A 15,090-nucleotide genomic window follows, 5' to 3' on the forward strand; every position below is an offset into this window, starting at 1 on the left:
GCATGGCAATCTCTGTGGGTTACCACAAATTGGGATGAATATAATTAATGCATTGTTTGAAAGTAGTGATGCTTATGATTAGGGGAGAGTGTTCTCAACGCTGCTGTTCATACCTTCCTCTCTTGGAAAAGCAGGCAAGGAGTGCCATTACAGTAAACTGGCACTGTGATTATGTGTTTGATTTCCATTTGGCATCTTCAAAGCCTTTATTTCTAAAATGTGTTCTGCTGTCTAGTCCAAAGGTTATATAGCTTGACAATAAAGCACAAGTGATCCATGCAAAAGGTTCAGTAGCAGTTATGTATCTCCAAGGAGGAGGGGGAAACTCCTGTTTTGACCTGCAATCGCTCTCCCAGGTGTGAGGTGTGGGCTACCCATGACCACTGGCTATACTGGGTGGGAATGATGGGACTTGGAGCCCAAGAACATCTCTACCCAAAGGCCACAGGTTCAGCTCCCCTGCTGTAAATATTACTGAGTTAGATGGGCCCAAAGTCTCAATTTAAGGCAGCTTCTGATTTCCTAGTGTTTCTGAAGAACCCCAGAATTTTTTAAAAAGATAAAATATGCCAAAATGCAAAACGTAAAAAGGTAAAAATTAAACATGCGTGCACAGAATCATTACAGTTAAGCAGTAATTTAGTAAGACCAGTACATTTTATAAAAACATGTAAAAATCTGCTAAAACCAAGCACTACCACATCAGTTCAAATACCTACCTAACCTGAGGATTTTAAAAACGCTTTTTAAAGGTCAGGAGGGGTTCAGCCTTATGAGGCTTGACAGATAGAAGGTTCTACTGAGGCTCAGGCAGTTTTAAAAGGTTCGGTCAAGTGTTAAGGTTTTGATTTGTTAGGACAGCAAAAACACTTCAATCATAAAAGCAAAATGTTTTTGTTTTGTTTGACTGCTGCTGTGAAGATTTTTGTTGTGAAATAATGAAGTCAACTTAACTAATGTTGTTATTATTATTTTAAAGTTTTTATCTTTGGGTGTCATTCTGAAACTCCATTGTCAGCTTACACTAGCAAAACTAAAACTAAAAATAATTACCATATTTTAAACAAATTAATATAGATGGTGAAATTTTGTTTTATTTCTACTAAACAGAAGATCACACGGCACTCTCTGGTTCCCCAACCAAACTGTTTGCAGGGTTGGGGGTAAGCAGTCATTACAGCTGCCCTTGCTGACAAGGATGCCTTAATGAGTAGTAGTGAGTTGACTCAGATGGCAGGGCACTTTATGCAGCAAACAGGTGGAGGTGCTCCTTAAGTCACCTCGAAACAATCTACCTTGAACTACAGTGAAGGAGGGATGGTCTGTACTAGTAAACAAAGAATGTATCAACTGATACCCATTCTAAAGTTTAATGAGATGTCGGGGTACAAATCTGCTCTAATATTCTGCAGTTCTATTTTCCTCTTTAAAAAAAACAACACAGCAACAAGAACAAGCTTTGTTCTGGTGCCATGAGTAAGAACCCAGTATTTCAGTTTGATAGAATGCTTCTCTGCAGTTAATAGGATTGTGGGGGGTCTCTTGAGCTTGACAACTTGATCTTATCACTTATTGTTACACATTAAACATGCTAAAGAAAATGTGTGCAGATGGTTTCCAGGAGACAAGATTGCTTGCTTCTTTGGGGAGTATATGTTCTTGTTGTTGAGGAATGAAAGAGAACTTATCTGGACCCTTGAAAGACTGTTCGTTGAAAGAGCTCTTTTTGGGGATGGCGTATTAAATGCTGTTTTCTTTTTCACTCGCAGGGTAACCAGGAGCCGACAGCCACTCCTGACACGATGGTCCAGCCATTCACAACAATCCCATTCCCACCTCCCCCACAGAATGGGATCCCCACAGAGTATGGCGTACCCCACACTCAGGACTATGCAGGCCAGACCAGCGAGCACAATCTGACAATCTACGGGAGTACACAGGCGCACGGAGAACAGAACACGAACACAGCCACCGCACAGAATGGATCTCTTACGGTATGCGTAGCAAGGCTGAGCAGTGCAGCGTTACTTATTTCAGATGAGAATGCCTAATCTCTCGCATTTGTATTTTTCCCAAACTACATGGGTAGGACTCTTGTGGCAAAAACTAGACATTCAGTCTGGCCGGTGGGTTGGGGAGTACCTTTGCATTCCAAGCTTTATTTTTAATTTCTCCCTATTTCCCTGGCAAAAGCTGTGATGACCAAAGAAGAGAATTCCTCCCAGCATTGGAAAGAGAACTGAGAAGGGCAGGTGTTTGTTAAATCAAATCAATCAATCAATCAATCAATCAGTCAGTCAGTCAGTCAGTCCAGGCTGAATGAATTAAGAAGGTGACAGAAAAATCAAGCCAACTTGTTTTATTCTTAACTAGTTGACCTGTCCTCCAGTCCACTTTCATGTGGCTGATGGGACCTTATAATGGGGTCTTTTCACACCCTGCGCCCCCTCTCTGTATGGATCACATTCTCTTGCAATCTCTCCCTTTGTGCAGTTTGCAGAGGCAGGATTGAATGCAGATGGGTCTGATTGGCATCAGTGTGAAAGGTGCCTTTATAACCAGTGTGGCTTGGACATGATGGGATCACGATACCCAAGTTTCTAGGTTAACTTACCTGCAAATGTGGGTGTCCAAACCCTTATTGCACCTAATCTGATGCAGCTCAGTTCCTCTCTGTCAGTACTGCTTGTTTCTATTAAGTAGGATAAAGGGAAGGAGGAGGTGAGGAAGATCCAATCTTCACTCAAAGGGACACAAGGAGACCTATAAGCTCCTCTGTGTTTCGGTCTAACTTTAAATGGATCTTTTAAAAGAATGGACCACTGGATTTGGTGAGCAGACCTGCCGATTGTGGCTGCCTTTGGTTGTTAAGAATAGGACCATTTTAGGGGGGAGTTTCTAGATTGGGGTGGGGGAAATGAATCGGAATAGTTTGTTCCTCTGAATGACATAATGTGGTGAAGATTTGAAGGCAGCACCATGATGGAATTGAGAAATGGTGTTGTAGACAAGACTCTCGGACTGCCGCAAAGCCATTTACTTTGTTCCCTTTTTGACATAATTCTGTAGTCTTGAACTGGGCAATATGCCTGCGGATTATCTAAACGAAAAGCTTTATCCATCTGTTAAGCCACTTGTTAAGTCTTAACTTCCTAATAAAGAGCATTATGGTGGGAATCTTGGGTGCAAAGGATGGATTTAATCTTTTAATGCTTTCAGTTTTCTTGTAACGTAGCTGGCTAATAGCACACACATAGCTCCCAAGTAAGTCCTACATGAGTGCAGTGGCCTTGAATGGAAGGATATGATTGAAAATACCAGTCTGAGGTGTATAGAGATGCTTAGCATTAGGTAGCATTTTATCTTTGGTGAGCAGGTGGCATCATGGATCAGTACCTTAAAACATTGCTTAAAATAAAATAAAATTGCTTAAAATAAACAGTTGACTTGAAAAAGAAGGCATTTTGGCTCATAAGGTACTAAACTAACTTATTTAAACCTAATGCTCTTGTTGGAAGCCAAATCCTGATGCACTTAAAGTAGGGTAAAGCATTATTGGTCGCTATAACAAGTCCTGCCTAATAGTGTAGAGTCATACTATCTGCTCCCAAGCTTGAAAGTACAACACAGTCTTAGATCTTTTGCATGGAAATGCTTGATGTCTGCAGTGTGACAATGGAAGATATGAATCCTGCAAATGAAATGGGATCTCCTGTATGCCGGTTCTGAGCTGCCTCTATGCGTTTATGTTGATTTCATCTTTGTCCAGACGTTTATTTAATTTAATACAATGAAGCAGGGAATGAATAATGGGAGCGTTGACCTTAGTCACCAGCTGCTGCCAAGCCTCCTGTTCCTCTTCCATATTAGGAGGCAATCTCAGTGTACTGCATGAAAGAGCACTGCGTCTCATCAGCTAATTCAACTGCTTAGAGAACTGGTGAGAGTGAGGATAGGAGGCTGCACATGTCAAGTGGTGAGCTGAGGTGATCAGAATGACAACCTTTAAAAAAGATGACAGTTGTATTTTGGTGAAGTAGTGAGAGTCAAGCTTGTTGGGAGTCCACAAAGACAAGAAAAATGCTTGTTGGAGCCATCACTGAGCAGGGTAAAATATTCCTCCACAATGGAACAAGCATCCCCAAGGAGGTGTAGAATCTCACCCCCCGCCCCCCCAGCATTGATAGTGCTGCTGTTTACAGCCTGTTTTGCCATTCTTTTGACCTATAAACCTTAAACGGTTCAGGACTGCAATCATTAAAGGACTGCCACTCTCTATATGAACCTACCTGGACCCTGTTACCATCATCTGAGGCCTTTCTTAATGGGCATCCTACATGGGAACGGGGCTTTTCTGTGGTGGCTCCCTGTTTGTGGAATGCTCTCCCCAGGGAGACTCACCTAGTGCCTTCAGCCTGATGAGATTTCACCTACAAATTTTGCTGTAGGGGAGGGAGAACTCACAGAACTTGAAGGCTCTGAAGGAGACTTGTCTGAAATATCTCCATAAATTGTTAGGCTTTATTGTTTTGGCTCTTACATCTCATGGTTGTAATCAGTGCAATGTAGTGTGTGTAAACTGCACACGTGCAGGAAAGCTATTCGGGGCTGGGGTGTAGGTTTCCAGTTTTACCCTTTGGGATGATGGCATTGTTTCCTACCCTTTAGCCTAAGGCCTTGTCATGCTGACTGTTTTCCCTATGGCTGTTTTACGCCAACCCCAAATAGAGAAAGAGTATCACAAGAAAACTACACATTAGGAAAACAGAATTTGCGCGTCTCATTAATTCAGCCTGACATTCGTGTTGGTCTCTCTAGTAATGTTTGGACCCTTGGAATGGAAATTGGCATAGTCCCTGTATATCCTGTGACTGCTATACCTGGCACTGGGGGAAATCCTTCTTCTGGAAACACCATAACTGTTCCTTAGCTGCCTGCCAAATCATATTTATCGGAAAAACAATGGAGTAGGTGAGATATATGATGGATCGCCAAGTCTGTAGCCTCGTAACTGGTTGAATTTCTGCTTGGTTTTTGAGCCATGAGCCCATCAATCCCACTGGAAGGATCTTTTATATGCAGATCTAGGTTTCCGGCACAAGTAGTAGAGCAGATCTCAAAAAGAATATTATTGCAGCTTCCCTTGCTTCATATTTTTTATCACATGATGTAGGGTTGTGGCTTTCAGGTTTAATGCCTCTTCAGCAATCTTTGCTTTGGAATTGCTCTGCCAGGGACAACTCAGCTTTAATTATTTTTAAGAATGTGGGACAATTTATCTCCATTGGTAGAAAAAACCTTGGATAACCACATCCTGAACTCTTTTGTGGTGCTAAAATATTTTTGTCTTGTATCAGATCTGTCACAAGTTCTCCATTTTTAAAATGTTCCTTCAGTAGTTAAATATGTGCCTGGAATCTAAAGTCCCTAGGAGCGAGTTTTTAATTTCCCAGAGATCTTTCCAGAGCAACACACTCTTGGCTCAAATTGTTTGACTCAAGATTCTGTGCCACGCAAATAGGCCTTAAAAACACAGGCCTTAAAAACACTTCTCAGCCAAGATTACAGAGAACAATGAGCGGGCCAGCAGTTTCTGGAATTACCCACTTATAACCTAAGCCATGAAGCTTCTTCAGTCCTAAAGCTGCCACTAAACAGGAGCAAGTCTTTCTCTAAAGCAGGGTGATCCAACATGGGAGCCCTTGCTAAGTTCCACGGATTTCCTGCCTCATTAGGAAAGCCGGTGTTTCAGGGGATGAGGTAGGCAGTCAGCTAGTGGGCTTTTGGCTGGGGCCAAGAGCAGAGGGTAATGTAGACGTGAAGCCTTTTCTCTCCTCCCCCAATCCATCAAAGTCCCCTGATTTGAGCTGTGGGGGGAGGTAAGGAAGTGGCTGGGAATCTGGTCAAGTGCCACCTGCTCCATATCTCCAGGCCAGGCTTTGCCTGGGCTGCTCTACACAACCAACGCTTCCTTCCCAGCAGAGATTGGGGTGCACTTAGGGAAACGAGGGCTGGCTAGCTGGTCCACCTTGGAGCTTGTGTGCCTTGGAGTTGGAATGAGGAGGGCTGCTAGAGCAGGAGCGAAAGGGCAGTGAGCCTGGGATTAGCTTGGCTCTGGAGCAGGCGGAGGAGGAACTGAGGAGGAGGAGGCAGGCAGGTTGCAAAACCGCCTCCAGTACTACTGGTTCCTCCTCTTTGGGGTCGCCATCGTACCTCTGGCTGGGGTGGCACGAGGAGTGCGGTCCCTCGCTATCTATTGGGCTCTCCTTGGCGCTTTAACCCTCTTGACCCAGATAATAGCAAAGTGAGGCCATAAAGTCTTGTATCTTCCTGAGATCCTTGACAAAAGACTTAGAGAGGAAGACCTCAACACATCCTCAGAGGCACTCTTTATCATCTGTTTGTTTGTTTAACCAGTTATGAGTCTTATTTCAGACAGCCTCATATCCCAATTCCCCTCATGAGGGGGAAAAATATGATGAAGAGGAAAGAGAAGCAAGGCCTGGTGAGATCATGTTAAATCCCTATCCCCTATCCCCACAGCCACTCTCCTGTATTGCTCAGACAACCTCTGGTGCGCTTCCGACTGAACAGTCTGAAAATGCACTCGGGCTTTATCCCTGGACTTCGCATTGCCCTTTCTGGTTTGCTCCTTATTTAGCACGTTTCCCCATTCAATATTCTCAATTAGAAACTCTTCCAGTGTGGGGCATTGTCTGGATTATTCTTAATACAGGTCATTGCTCCACTTTAAAAAAACAGCCGGTTGTCCCCCCCCCCAACTCCCTCCGACCCCAGTTTATTCACTTTTGAGGTGAGGGGTGGGGAGTCAACTGCAGACTAACCCAAGATAACTCCACACCAGGGCTGTTTGGAGGATTTCTAGGGGAGGGTAGTCCAGCATCGTACACACTTCTTCACAGACTATGTTTATTTAATGGCTTCACTAGTCTGACTAGAAGCCTTCAAAAATATTAGTATTAGTATTACTATTATTTGTATATTCCCAGCTTTTTTATTCTGTCAGGGACTCAATGTATTTAATTCTACATATTCGATTAAATATGTTAATTGTGTATATTGTGTATATTAAATAATATTAGCCATATTGCAAACACTTTAATTTGCAATGTGGAATTTAAATTCAGTGTGCAGCCTGAGGGTTCTGTGCCAAAATACTCTTGCAGCCAACTTACTATTTATTAAATTAGTATACTTTGTATAAAAACAACAACAACAACAACTTTTTATATGCCACACATCTGACTGGGTTGCTCCCGCCACTCTGGGCTGCTCCCAACAAAAAATAGTAAAAACCCAATCCAACATCAAACACTAAACACTTCCCTGAACAGGGCTGCCTTCAGATGTTTTTTAAAAATCACAAATCTCCTTGACATCTGATGGGAGGGTGTTCTGCAGGTCAGGCGTGACTACCAAAAAGGCCCTCTGCCTGATTTCCTGTAACTATCAGAAAGCCCTCAGAGCTGTATCCCAGTGTCTGGGTTGGACGATGAGGATGGAGGTGCTTCTTCAGGTATACAATGCCAAAGCCATTTAGGGCTTTAAAGGTCAGCACCAACACTCTGAATTGTGCTTGGAAACGTACTGGGAGCCAACATAGTTCTTTTGGGACTGGCGTTATATGGTCTTGGTGGCCACTCCCAGTCATCAATCTAGCTGCCGCATTCTGGATTAGTTGTAGTTTTCAAGTCACCTTCAAAGGTAGCCCCACATAGAGAACATTGCAGTAGCCCAAGTGGGATATAACTGGAGCAGGTACCACCCTGGTGAAACAATGTGCAGGCAGGCAGGGAGGGTCTCAGCTGGTGTACCAAATGGACCTGGTGAACAGCTACCCTGGACACAAAACTGACCTGTGTCTCCATTGACAGCTGTGAGTCCGGAATGACTCCCAGGCTATGCACCTGGTCTTTTAGGGACACAGTTACCCCATTCAGGACCAAGGAGTCCCCCATACCTGAGCTCACCTCCTCTAAAGTATCTATGCCCAATCTTAATGCCTGAATTTTTTATCAGCAGTTGTAGATTCTGTGTAGAGCTACATATTCAGTAGAGAGCAGGGTTTGGCAATTCAAGTCTCTGCTGAACATGTAGTTCTATCCTCAGTGCCGTTGTTGGCAAAGCTTCTATTTCTGAATTAGCTGTTGCATTTAATCCCAGTGTTTAATATCTGGTAACTGTTTATTATTTCCATCACAAGGGTACATAGTTACCATAGTATACTCTTCTTATATGTGCCTGTTAAGTTAATCATTCAATCACTGGACGAAGCTCTGGTTTCCCATCCAAAAAACCCTTCAATATGTTTGCATTCCCAGCAACTCTGCATCACTGGCCTACTAGTTAAATGTCATCTTGCAGCCAAGACAGAAACATTCATTATCCTTCTTTGACAAGCATCTGGGGACAAACAAGCTCAGAACCTATGTGGTTACTATTTTTAATATAAACAAATAAAGGGCCCCTGGCCCCCTCTAATGTGTACTCCTTGTAATTCTGAATTAGTTTGTATACCATAAGATATTTTGATGACTGTTCATATATTGGAAAATCTGAAACACCCCATGGTGTGCTTAGCAGTCTGCCTTGACAGGATATTTTTCTGCACCATCTGGTCTAGGTATATAACCATCCATCACAGGTCTGTTTGTGAGAACCCCAAAAAATTGGAAGGGGGAAAGAAAGTACGAAATAGAGAAGGATTTGTTAGTAGTGGGGTTTTTTTGGGCGGGGGGAGGGTCTTCCTTTGCCTTTCCCACATCTTCATAGTAATTCAGAACATTAGATCAGTTTCTTATGATGAACACCACAGTCAAGAAGTTCCCAGACTTGTCTTCAAGGGAACTTACTGTGCTGAATTTGACATCAGAATAATTGCAAAAGACAGCAGTAGAATGCTTCACTTCAGCCTCAACATTTTTAATCATATGTCTGTATGACATTAACAGAGACTTCTGAAATCTAGATTAATTCACATTAGTCAATGCTGGCTTATGCACAAATTCCCCCTCTCTTCTGCGGTCTGCTTTTAAGTATAGCATACTAAAATCTGTCAGCATGATTTAACTATGGTTTCTGAAAACCAGGATTGCCCCAAATTCTGGTTTGCAAATCCACCTTAAACCACGGTTTAACATCATGGTTTTAAAGCAGTCCTGGTTTTCACTAAGCCTTTTTTATTTTAAAAAATCTGATTCAGAAATCATGGTTGCAGCAAATCATGGAGACCAGGAGGTAATGCAAGCTAGTGGTATGTTCCTGATCTGCAGACCATGATGTAAAGATTAGGTGTTGTCTCTGTTAAGAGGTTGACTTGAGAGTAGAAATTCAATAACTTGCAGTGGAAATCTTTCTACAGTATTCTCAACATTCAGCCTATTCTTGTAGATATTCCCCCTCTTAATAATTTCTCTGTTGTCAGCTGTCCATGGCTGAAACTTCTCAATTAAGCTGATGCATGTGTATCCTTGTAATTTGACAGTTATGATCCCATAAGTGCAAGAACTGGCAGTAGCTAAGGTATAGATGACAATGTTTGAAATAGATTCCTGCAGGTTTCTTAGGATTATGAATTGTATGGATGTCCAGAAAACATCTCATCTAGTTCTGTCATCTGTGTTTTAGTCATCTCTTTTCAGAATGAATCAGTTGTTCTGCCAGGAAGCTTTGTCTTCTTAAAGCAAAGAATAGTAACACAATAAAATTAAGTGAGGGAAATGTATACTCTGCCCTATCTTCAGATCGCCCATCTCATTCCTGAGCTTCAGGCTGCACAATATTTTGGTCCTAGATGTTCTGACTAATAAATAATGGTCATGCCAAATCATATGAGGGAATCATGATGTATAGGGGTATTATCCAAGGGGGAGTAGACTTGATACGCCAAATTTAATTGGTGATCTGCAATGACATTTCAAACTGGGCCTCCAGGCTACAGTGAACTTAACTTGCTTTGCCTCTCTCAGCCGATTTCTTCAGTTCTTTCCGGTTTCCATGATATGTTGTGCCTGTGCTAAGAACTTTGTAATGTGTGAAGCAGCACTCATAACAACAGAACACACTGGAATTTGATTGGAGCAAGATACAGCTGTTGGCAAACGCCATCTGTTCTTCTTCGGTTAGATGTGATTAACTCCCAAACATTCTGACTCCTGCACCCATATTTTCTGTAGGCGGTTATTCATAAAGTATCAAGGAGAGAAAAGTAGTAAATGTGTGACAATTTGTACAGGGTACAGGGGGTATTGATTGCTCCAAAAATGCAAACACTTTTGTTTGCATTTCCGGTGCAATGATTTAATGCATTGTTGCTTCCCTCCTCCTTCACATAACACAGCCTTTCCTTTAGGCATTGCTTAATTGAGAAGTTCCGGGGCTCAAGCTTAAGTGGAAATCATTGTCTCTGACTTCAGAGCCCTTCCTCCAATGAGCAACAGCAAGTAGTGAGGCAAAAGCACTTTTCATATGCTCACAGCCACTTTCCATATTCTTGTTCATGGCCACAATCTAGTCGAACATTTGGAATCTGCAAAATAACTTTTGATTCATCTTTGCATGCTGCGATAAGCAGTCACCTTTCCATTCAGTTTTCTTAATCTGGCCACTACATTAGCAGTATCTCAGCAAAGGCTGTCTGTAGTTTTTCTCCACAGTGTGTTTTAGTGACCTTCCTTCCTTCCTTCCTTCCTTCCTTCCTTCCTTCCTTCCTTCCTCTTTAAAAAAATTAGGGAGCTCTCATTTATCTTGTGCAGTGTAAGTGAGGCTGTTGGACTGGGCTTTAGGGGCCCCACCAAGTGGCCAGAGGCAGGCACAATGTCTTGGGAAGCAGGTGACTCCCAGGATGCACGATATCACCTCAGTCTGTCCTGCCTTCAAGAAAGCAAGCACACGTCTGTCTTTGATTCCTGTTCCTTTCCTGTTCCTCCCGTTTTTTCATTTTTTCTATGGTTTTTCCCATTCTTTATTGTTACTTTTAGCTATTCGTTTTTCTTTTCTTCATTTTTCTCTATATGCTCCTGTCACCATTTTGGTTTCTCCTCCCCCACTCTCTTGCTTACCATCTCTTGCTGCTCCTATCCTCTTGTTTATATATATATATATGTGTGTGTATGTTTATAGATATAGATATACAGTGTGCTTACAACTTATGCACATTTGACTTGTGTGCTTTCAGCTTTATGTACTTGGCAAAAAAATAATAATTAAAAAGAGAGCAGAAACAGGGCAGATTTCCTGGGAAAAGGAATTTGACAATCCCATCTACCACTGACTCCGATGTGTTTTGTCTCTATGCAATTTTGGCTTTAGGTGCGATCCCTAGATGACCCTTGTGGTCCCTTCCAACGCTACAATTCTATGATTCTAGGTCTTCTTTGCATTCCAGAGGGTAGGACCCAAACCACTGGAACCAAATGACAAGGGAGATTGTGACTAAACATCAGAAAGAAATTTCTAACAGACTACCTCAGGAGGTGGTGGAGTGTCCTTCAGTGAAGGTTTTTAAACAGAGGTTGGATCTATCAGGGATTCTTTAGCTGTGGTTCCTGCATTGCAGGGGGTTGGACTAGATGACCATTGGATCCCTTTCAACACTGCAATTCCATGGCTTTCCTGAATGTGCTTTATTTTACATGGGGTCCCACCAGACACAATCAAATTAAAAGAGTACACTGACGGACTGCACTGTAAAAACCATAAATTTGGTGCTTGTCAGCAACACAAAAACATTCATCCAAGGCATGGATCCTTAAGGATGTTCATTCTTTTTACGTAGGATTATGACAAAATCACGAGTGAATCACATAACATAGCTGTTGACCAGGTGACCTATGATGTGGTGGTGAGAAACCTGGGGGGGAGGGATTTCAAGACTATCCATTTTACTGGATCCAGCTTGTGAGTGCATGTGTGTCCCTTGTCTCACTAGCTCACTCTCACTCCATCCCCCCAGTCCCCCAGATCACCCCATTTCCCACCCTATCGTCTAGGCAAATCTCTTTTTTTGGTTCAGCAGCCTTGAAAAGTAGTCAAAAATGGAACTGGGAAGGAGCTTCATTCTTTCGACTTCCTGCTTCCGTTCTGTGTTTCTGGGGGGAGAAAGATAACCACCTTCACTACCTCATGATGAAGAGGACAGTGAGCAGCGATGGGCTCTACATGGACTAACTGTGGCTCTCCACATTTTCAGACAGTGTTTTTTCCTCAGCCCTGCCTGTATAGTTGCCAGTGTCGGTCTACATGAGATTTAAGTCTGATTCAGTTCCCCTTTCTACCTCAAAAGGTTCCTGGTTCTTGTTCTCTCATGCTGTCTCATCTCATATCTGCCATTCAGCAGTTTGCCAAAATAGCCTGAATTCTGGGGAAAAAAATCTAAATATTACAAGCAGAATGCAGAATATTTAGGGTTGTGGTTTCCCCCCAGATATATTCTTAAGAGATTAATTTCGTTGCAGAGTCTGACTAGCCATATGCAACCTTGAGAAAAGAAAAAGCTGTATCTTATAATGAGGCACTGACAGAGAGCTTGCCTGAAGGAGCCGAAACTTCTTAGTGGAAGATTAGTTGTTTTCTAAAGTATATACATTAATCAGCTACACTTGAGGTGGTTTCTCCTGCCAGGCCACTGTGTAAGCTGTCTTCAAAATAGATCAGAAGGCTGGGTCTATTATATTCATCATCTGTCTAGTGAACAATCACTTAAAGTGAAATTAAAAACTGAGAGGCAGAAGTCAATTTTTATAAAAAACTTAATTTGTGGTAATCGGTGTTTTATTATAGTTTTAATGACCTCATAAAGAGTAAGGTGTATTCTGGCAGCTCTAATGTGATATTTTAATCTCTGTGGAAGTCTGAAGTTAAATGTACCTTTCAGAAGTCTGTCAAGCTCTGAGGAGTGAAATGTGCACTGGAAATCTGGAAAAGGGAGGCATCCCACGTTCCTCATATTTGAGACCTTGGCTTTCTTCAATATACAACACAACATTAATTGGGGCACAAATTTCAGCTTCTACGTAGTCTTATATTTCCATTGGTATGCAGTCTTTAGAAGTTATTCCAACAGAACTGGTTGGCTTCTTCTGTATAAATGTTATATCAAGATTAGGTCAGGCTGTTTAGAGCAGGGATTCTCAAATCCTTTTGTAATTAGCCTTCCTCAGTCAAAATCACAGCTTGTTGATTAAGACAGAACAGAGCCTTATTTGTTCATTTGTTTATTGAAGGGAAAAAATTATCCTACCTTTCGGCTTTTGAAATGTGCTTTAGACAGCTAACAATCCAAGCCAGGGCATTTAAAAGCAAGATGATGATGATAGTAAATTTTTTGTTTAATTACTAAAAAGAATTTGGGATAGGACAGCAGATAAAATGAATAGTTAATAGACAAATTTAACTTGTTCCACAATAGGTGTCTTAAAGTGATGCCAGAAAGACATCAAGGAAGAAACCACACAAATATCTTGAGGCAGGGAGTGCCACAACCTGGTGCAGCCACAGAAGTGAATCCTTTGTCCTCGCTGCCTCTGATTAGGAGCACCGAAAAGAAATATGGCAGTATACACCCACAAGATGGTTATGGGGTTTAGGGATGCAAAATTTTCCCCAAGGGATTAAACATTGATTGCTCCATTTACTCCTCACGCTAACAAGACAAGGAGTGAGGAAGAGAGCATAAGAAGACCCAAATAGTCCTCATTCTGTTCCCACAGTGGCTAACCGGATGGATAGGAGAAGCCCACAAGCTGCTGAGGAGTGCAATAGCATTCTCCCACTCATGTTCCCCAGCACCGCTATTTAGAGGCATACTGTGTCTGGTACTCGAGGTAATATATAGCCATTATGGCTAGTAAGGTAAAGGTAAAGGACCCCTGGACGGTTAAGTCTAGCCAAAGGTGATTATGGGGTTGCCGCGCTCATCACACTTTCAGGCCAAGGGAGCCGGCGTTTGTCCACAGACAGCTTTCTGGGTCATGTGGCCAGCATAACTAAACCACTTCTGGTGCAACAGAACACCGTGACGAGTGCCAGAGTGCACGAAAACACAGTTTACCTTCCTGCCACAGTGGTGCCTATTTATCTACTTGCACTGGGGTGCTTTCGAACTGCTAGCTTGGCAGAATCAGGGACAGAGCAATGGGAGCTCACCCCGTTGTGGGGATTCAAACCGCCAACCTCCCGATCAGCAAGCCCAAGAGGCTCAGTGGTTTACCATGGACAACCATATCTTTCAGGAATCTGTCCACTTCCCTTTTTTGAAGTCAGTTTAGTTGGTGTCATCACTGCAAATTGTAATAGCAAATTCTGCAGTTTAACACTGCAGCGTGTGAAGAAGCACTCTTTCTCTCTCTTCTGTCTGTCCTGAATCTCACACATTTCAGCTTCATTGGATGATATTGGGTTCTAGGGTTATGAGAGAGAGAGAACAATAACACACCTCCCTATTCACTTTCGTCACACACAATACATAATTTTATGCACTTCACCTTTTAAGCTTATGTAGTGAATAGGGTCCTGCTGCCAGGCCCAGTATAGGTATCCACTGGGAGAGGTTTGGGAGGAGCAGGGACATCCCCGCCAACTATTCACACCACCCATGGGAGCCCTGTTACACTGAGAACCACCAGTTCAGCCATGTTCCCAGTTTCCTCACTCTGTCTGCACCCTTTGTAACCAGGAGCGGGAATGATGGGCCGTATGTCTGTGGCCATCTGGAAGGCTGTGTCAACTTGCCAATTTCACCATCTGCTGTAAGCTGCTCAGAATTTGGAAATTTGCATTAGCCGTGCTCCAGAGTGCAAAAAAAAAAAAGCACTTTAAAGAGAGAGACCCCTTGGACCATGGGGGAAGAAATGATATCCAAGGGTTGTTTAGGGAGACTATTTCCTAGTGGTTGTCTGCGCAGATGATGGATGTGATGTCATGCATTCTGTCCTCCTCCTTGGACAGTTTTACCCTGGGGAGTAGAGGACTCTGACGAAGTCAAAAATAAAACTGCCAAACAGCCTAGTGTGATTTAATCACAAGCCAGCTGCATTGATTCTCCCCTCAGGGTGCGCCATGCATTTGTTT

General features: G+C 42.6%; 1 protein-coding gene across 32 annotated transcripts in view; it reads left to right on the top strand.

The window, feature by feature from the left end:
- RBFOX2 (RNA binding fox-1 homolog 2) overlaps positions 1-15,090 on the top strand; it is a 175,270-nt gene that overhangs the window by 103,118 nt on the left and 57,062 nt on the right. For all 32 annotated transcript variants that reach the window (XR_014539131.1, XR_014539132.1, XR_014539133.1 and 29 more), the window contains one exon: positions 1,770-1,994. Coding sequence is in view for 27 of the 32 variants with exons in the window: in XM_083574032.1 (XP_083430158.1) it covers positions 1,770-1,994 (225 nt within the window). In the remaining 5 variants the exon portion in view is untranslated. The remainder of the gene's footprint in view (positions 1-1,769; positions 1,995-15,090) is intronic.

Source organism: Podarcis filfolensis (genome assembly GCF_964270895.1).
Source record: "Podarcis filfolensis genome assembly, chromosome: 10".
NCBI lineage: Eukaryota > Metazoa > Chordata > Lepidosauria > Squamata > Lacertidae > Podarcis > Podarcis filfolensis.